At 58.9% G+C, this 6,093-nt stretch overlaps 1 protein-coding gene across 1 annotated transcript in view; it reads right to left on the bottom strand.

Annotated features, from left to right (window-relative positions):
* Window positions 1-3,193: 3,193 nt before the first annotated feature.
* Window positions 3,194-6,093, bottom strand: part of LOC107307204 (arf-GAP with Rho-GAP domain, ANK repeat and PH domain-containing protein 1-like) — a 14,700-nt gene continuing 11,800 nt past the window's right edge. Inside the window, exon 4 of the mRNA XM_015850678.2 lies at window positions 3,194-3,359. Coding sequence (XP_015706164.2) covers window positions 3,231-3,359 — 129 coding nt within the window. The 3' untranslated portion in view covers window positions 3,194-3,230. The remainder of the gene's footprint in view (window positions 3,360-6,093) is intronic.

Genomic DNA, 6,093 nt, shown 5'->3' with positions numbered 1-6,093 from the left:
TATAGGGTCCTTATGGGGTCAGTATGGGATATGGGGTCACTATAGGGTCCTTATGGGGTCAGTATGGGATATGGGGTCACTATAGGGTCCTTATGGGGTCAGTATGGGGTCACTATGGGATATGGGGTCACTATAGGGTCCTTATGGGGTCATTATGGGGTCACTATGGGATATGGGGTCACTATAGGGTCCTTATGGGGTCCTTATGGGGTCGTTATGGAATATTTGGTCGTTATGGGTTTATTATGAGGTATGGAGATGGTATGGGGTTGTTATAGGGTTGTTATGGGCTGTGGGGTCAGTATGGGGATGTTATGGGGTCAATAATGCTGCTCTATGCCGGTTATGGGGTCCCTGGTTGTGGTTATGGGGTCACTAGTGCTGCTCTGTGCTGCTTATGGGGTCCCTGGTTGTGGTTATGGGGTCCCTGGTTGTGGTTATGGGGTCCCAGTCTGTCCTATGGGGTCAGTGTCTGTGCTATGGGGTCCCTGGCTGTGACTATAGGGTCAATAGTGATGCTCTACGCTGGATATGGGGTCCCTGGTTATGGGTTATGGGCTCCCTGTTATAGTTATGGGGTCCCTGGCACTGCTCTGTGCTGGTTATGGGCTCCCTGGCTGTGGTTATGGGGTCCAGTCTGTACTATGGGGTCAGTGTCTCTGTTCTATGGGGTCAGCCTGTGCTATGGGCTCCCTGGCTGTGCTATGGGGTCATTAGCGCTGCTCTATGCTGGTTATGGGGTCCCTGGCTGTGGTTATGGGGTCATTAGTGCTGCTCTGTGCTGGTTATGGGGTCCCTGTTATGGTTATGGGGTCCCTGGTTATGGGTTATGGGGTCAGTGTCTGTGATTATGGGGTCAATAATGCTGCTCTATGCTGGTTATGGGGTCCCTGGCTGTGGTTATGGGGTCCCTGGTTATGGGCTCCCTGGCTGTGGTTATGGGGTCCCTGGTTATGGGCTCCCTGGCTGTGGTTATGGGGTCGCAGTCCATGCTATGGGGTCCCTGGCCGTGGTTATGTGGTCACTAGTGCTGCTCTGTGCTGGTTATGGGGTCCCTGGTTGTGGTTATGGGGTCTCAGTCTGTGCTATGGGGTCAGTGTCTCTGTTCTATGGGGTCAGTGTCTCTGTTCTATGGGGTCAGTGCCTCTGTTCTATGGGGTCAGCCTGTGCTATGGGGTCCCTGGTTGTGGTTATGGGGTCATTAGTGCTGCTCTATGCTGGTTATGGGGTCCCTGGCTGTGGTTATGGGGTCAATAGTGCTGCTCTATGCTGGTTATGGGGTCCCTGGCTGTGGTTATGGGGTCATTAGTGCTGCTCTATGCTGGTTATGGGGTCCCTGGTTGTGGTTATGGGGTCCCTGGTTATGGTTATGGGGTCCCTGGCTGTGGTTATGGGGTCATTAGTGCTGCTCTATGCTGGTTATGGGGTCCCTGTTATGGTTATGGGGTCCCTGGTTATGGGTATGGGGTTGCAGTCTGTGCTATGGGGTCCCTGGTTGTGGTTATGGGGTCCCTGGTAGTGGTTATGGGGTCATTAGTGCTGCTCTATGCTGGTTATGGGCTCCCTGGTTATGGTTATGGGGTCCCTGGTTATGGGTTATGGGGTCCCTGGTTGTGTTATGGGGTCATTAGTGTTGCTCCATGCTGTTTATGGGGTCCCTGGTTGTGGTTATGGGGTCCCTGGTAGTGGTTATGGGGTCATTAGTGCTGCTCTATGCTGGTTATGGGGTCCCTGGTTGTGGTTATGGGGTCCCTGGTTATGGGTTATGTGGTCAGTGTCTGTGGTTATGGGGTTAATAGTGATGCTCTATCCTGGCTATGGGGTCCCTGTTATGGTTATGGGGTCGCAGTTCGTGCTATGGGGTCATTGTCTGTGGTTATGGGGTCAATAGTGATGGGCTATGCTGTCTGTGCTCCATGCTGGTTATGGTTATGGGGTCCCTGGCCGTGGTTATGGGGTCCCTGGTTCTGGTTATGGGGTTGCAGACTGTGCTATGGGGTCAGTGTCTCTGTTCTATGGGGTCAGCCTGTGCTATGGGCTCCCTGTTATGGTTATGGGGTCATTAGTGCTGCTCTATGCTGGTTATGGGGTCCCTGGTTATGGGTTATGGGGTCAGTGTCTGTGGTTATGGGGTTAATAGTGCTGCTCTATGCTGGTTATGGGGTCCCTGGCTGTGGTTATGGGGTCAATAGTGATGCTCTATGCTGGTTATGGGGTCCCTGGCTGTGGTTATGGGGTCCCTGGTTCTGGTTATGGGGTCCCTGGCTGTGGTTATGGGGTCAGCATGCTATGGGGTCCATGCTGGCTGTGGTTATGGGGTCCAGTCTGTGGTTATGGGGTCCCTGGCTGTGGTTATGGGGTCAGCATGCTATGGGGTCCATGCTGGCTGTGGTTATGGGGTCCAGTCTGTGGTTATGGGGTCTCTGGCTGTGGTTATGGGGCTGCAGTCTGTGCTATGGGGTCAGTCTGTGCTATGGGGTCCCTGGTTGTGGTTATGGGGTCACTAGTGCTGCTCTGTGCTGGTTATGGGGTCAGTGTCTGTGGTTATGGGGTCACTAGTGCTGCTCTATGCTGGTTATAGGGTCCCTGGCTGTGTTTATGGGGTCAATAGTGCTGCTCTGTGCTGCTTATGGGGTCCCTGGCTGTGGTTATGGGGTCAGTGTGCTATGGGGTCCATGCTGGCTGTGGTTATGGGGTCCAGTCTGTGGTTATGGGGTCCCTGGTTGTGGTTATGGGGTTGCAGTCTGTGCTATGGGGTCCCTGGTTGTGGTTATGGGGTCCCTGGTTGTGGTTATGGGGTCAATAGTGCTGCTCCATGCTCATTATGGGGTCCCTGGCTGTGGTTATGGGGTTGCAGTCTGTGCTATGGGCTCCCTGTTATGGTTATGGGGTCACTAGCGCTGCTCTATGCTGGCTATGGGCTCCCTATTATGGTTATGGGCTCCATAGTGCTCCATGCCGGTGGTGGTTACGGGGTCATTAGCGCTGCTCTGTGCTGGTTATGGGCTCCCTGTTATGGCTATGGGCTCCATGCCGGTGGTGGTTACAGGGTCATTAGCGCTGCTCTATGCTGGTTATGGTGTCAGTGCTCCATGCCGGTAGTGGTTACGGGGTCATTAGCGCTGCTATGCTGGCTATGTGCTCCATGCCGGTAATGGTTACGGCTCAGTGGTGCCGGGTTGTGCCGCCCCCCGCCGCCCGTTCCCGGCCGTGTGTCCCGTCCCTCCCGCTCACTCACCGTCGCCGTCCGCCCTGAACACGAAGCTCCGTCCCGGGGTCAGCAGCTGGAAGCGCAGCGCGCCCAGAGCCGACACGGAGCAGCGACCGCACAGGGACACGAACCGCGTCGAGAACGAGGCCTGGGGAACAACCGGGCCATTAGGGGGGGACGTGGGGTACCAATGGGGGGGTACATTGGGGGGGGTACATTGGGTGGGGGTCCATTGGGGGGGTACCATTGAGGGGGGTCCATTGGGGGGGGGCCCATTGGGGGGGTCCCAATTGGGGGGGTTACATTGGGTGGGGTCCCATTGGGGGGGTCCCATGGGGGGTGTCACATTGGGTGGTGGGTCCCATGGGGGGGTCCTATTGGGTCCCATTGGGGGGTCCCAATTGTGGGGGGGTCCCATTGGGGGGGTACATTGGGTCCCATTGGGGGGGTCCCATTGGGGGGGTTACATTGGGGGTCCCTATTGGGGAGGTCATTGGGGGGTGTCACATTGGGGTGGGGGTCCATTGGGGGGGGTCCCATTGGGGGGGTTACATTGGGGTCCCATTGGGGGGGTACATTGGGGTCCCACTGGGGGGGTCCCATTGCGGGGGTTACATTGGGGTCCCATTGAGGGGGTTATCATTGGGGTCCCCACTGGGGGGGTCCCCTTGATGGGGGTTACATTGGGTCCGCCATTGGGGGATACCATTGGGGGGGTTACATTGGGGTCCCATTGAGGGGGTTACTTGGGTCCCATTGGGGGGGGTCCCATTGGGGGGGGTACCATGGGATCCCATTGGGGGGTCCCATTGGGGGGGTTTAGCATTGGGTCCCATTGGGGGGTTACATTGGGGTCCCACTGGGGGGGAACATTGGGGGGGTTAACATTGGGGTCCGGCCATTGGGGGGGTTACAATTGGGGTCCCATTGGAGAGGGTCCGCATTGGGGGGGTTGACATTGGGGTCCCAATTGGGGGGGTACATTCGGGGGTTTTACATTTGGGGCCCCATTGGGGGGGTCCCATGGGGGTCACATTTGGTGGGGGTTCCCATTGGGGGGTTACCTAATTGGGGTCCATGTGGGGGGTCCCATTGGGGGTGGTTACATTGGGGTCCCATTGGGGGGGGTCACCCCATTGGGGGGGGTAACATTGGGTCCCATTGGGGGGGTCCCATTGTGGGGGGTACATTGGGGTCCCATTGGGGGGGGTCCCATGGGGGGGTTCCATTGGGGGTCTGGGTCCCATTTGGGTCCCATTAGGGGGAGTCCCATTGGGGGTGTCCCATTAGGGTCCCATTGGTGGGGGTCCCAGTTGGGGGAGGTCCATTGGGTGGGGGTCACATTGGGGGGTGTCCTATTGGGGGTCCCATTGGGGGGTCCCCATTGGGAGGGTTACATTGGGGTCCCCATTGGGGGGGTCCCATGGGGGGTTAATGGGGTCCCATTGGGGGGGTCCCATTGGGGGTTACATTGGGGTCCCATTGGGGGGGTCCCATTGGGGGGGTTACACTGGGGAGGTTACATTGGGGTCCCATTGGGGGGGGTCCCATTGGGGTTCTCATTGGGGTCCCATTGGGGTTGGGGGTCCCCCCATTGGGGTGGTGGTTTCCATTGGGGGGTGGTCCCCCCATTGGGGTCCCATCGAGGGCGGGTCCCATTGGGGTGGGTCGTATTGGGGGGTGCACGTGGGGGGGTCCCATTGGGGGAGGAGTCAATTGGGGTCCCATTGGGGGGGATCCATTGGAGTCCTGTTGGGGGGGTCCAATTGGAGGGAGGGTGTCCATTGGGGTCCTTTGGCGGTCTCATTGGGGTCCCATGGGGGTCCCACTGGGGGGGTCCCTTTGGGGTCCCACTGGGGGGGGTCCCTTTGGGGTCCCATGGGGGTCCCATTGGGGGGGTTCCATTGGGGTCCCATTGAGGTTCCATTGTGGGGGTCCCATTGGGGTCGGGTCCCCTCAAGGTCCCACTGTGGGGGGTCCCATTGGAGGGGGGGGTCCCATTGGGGTCCCAATTAGGGCGGGGTTCCATTGGGGAGGGTCCCACTGGGGTCCCGTTTGGGAGGCAAGTCCCATTGGGGTTCCATTAGGGGGAGTCCCATTGGGGTGGGTCCCATTAGGGTTCCATTGGTGGGGGTCTCATTGAGGTCCCATGGGGGTCCCGTTGGGGAGGGTCCCATTGGGGGGGTCCCATTGGGGGGGTCTCGTGGGTGGTGATCCACTGGCTGGGTCCCTTTGGGGTTCCACTGGGGTCCTATTGGGGTCCCATTGGGTGGGGTTTCCATTGAGGTCTCATGGGAGTCCCATTGGTGGGGGGTCCCATTGGGGGGGGGTCACCATTTGGGGGGGGGGTTCCATTGGGGGGCGCACATGGGGGTCACATATGGGCAGGGGTTCCATTGGGGTCCTATTGTGGGGGGGGTCCCATTGGGGGTCTGGGTCCCATTTGGGTCCCAAATTAGGGGGAGTCCATTGGGGTGTCCATTTAGGGGTCCCCATTGGGGGGGGGGGGTCCCATTTGGGGGGGTCCTATTGGGGTGGAGGCTCCATTGGGGGGGGTCCTATGGGGTCCCTATTGGCGGGGTCCCATTGGGGGGGTCTCCATTTGGGGTCTCCTGTTGGAGGGGGGTCCTAATGGGGTCCCATTGTGGGGGTCTCATTGGGGTCCTGTTGGGGGGGGTCCCACTGGGGGAGGGTCTCATTGGGGGGGAAGTTCAATTGGGGTCCTATTGGGAAGAGGTCCTTTGGGTCCATTGGGGGGGCGGTCATATATGGGGGGAGTCCCATTTGGGGTGGGGGGTTCCCATTGGGGGGGTTACATTGTTCCCATTGGAGGGGGTCCCATTGGGGTCCCTCAATTGGGGTCCCATTGGGGGGGGGTCGTA

This window comes from Coturnix japonica, unplaced genomic scaffold, assembly GCF_001577835.2.
Source record: "Coturnix japonica isolate 7356 unplaced genomic scaffold, Coturnix japonica 2.1 chrUnrandom509, whole genome shotgun sequence".
In the NCBI taxonomy this organism is placed as follows: Eukaryota; Metazoa; Chordata; class Aves; order Galliformes; family Phasianidae; genus Coturnix; species Coturnix japonica.
This window is presented reverse-complemented; position numbering and strand designations above follow the sequence as displayed.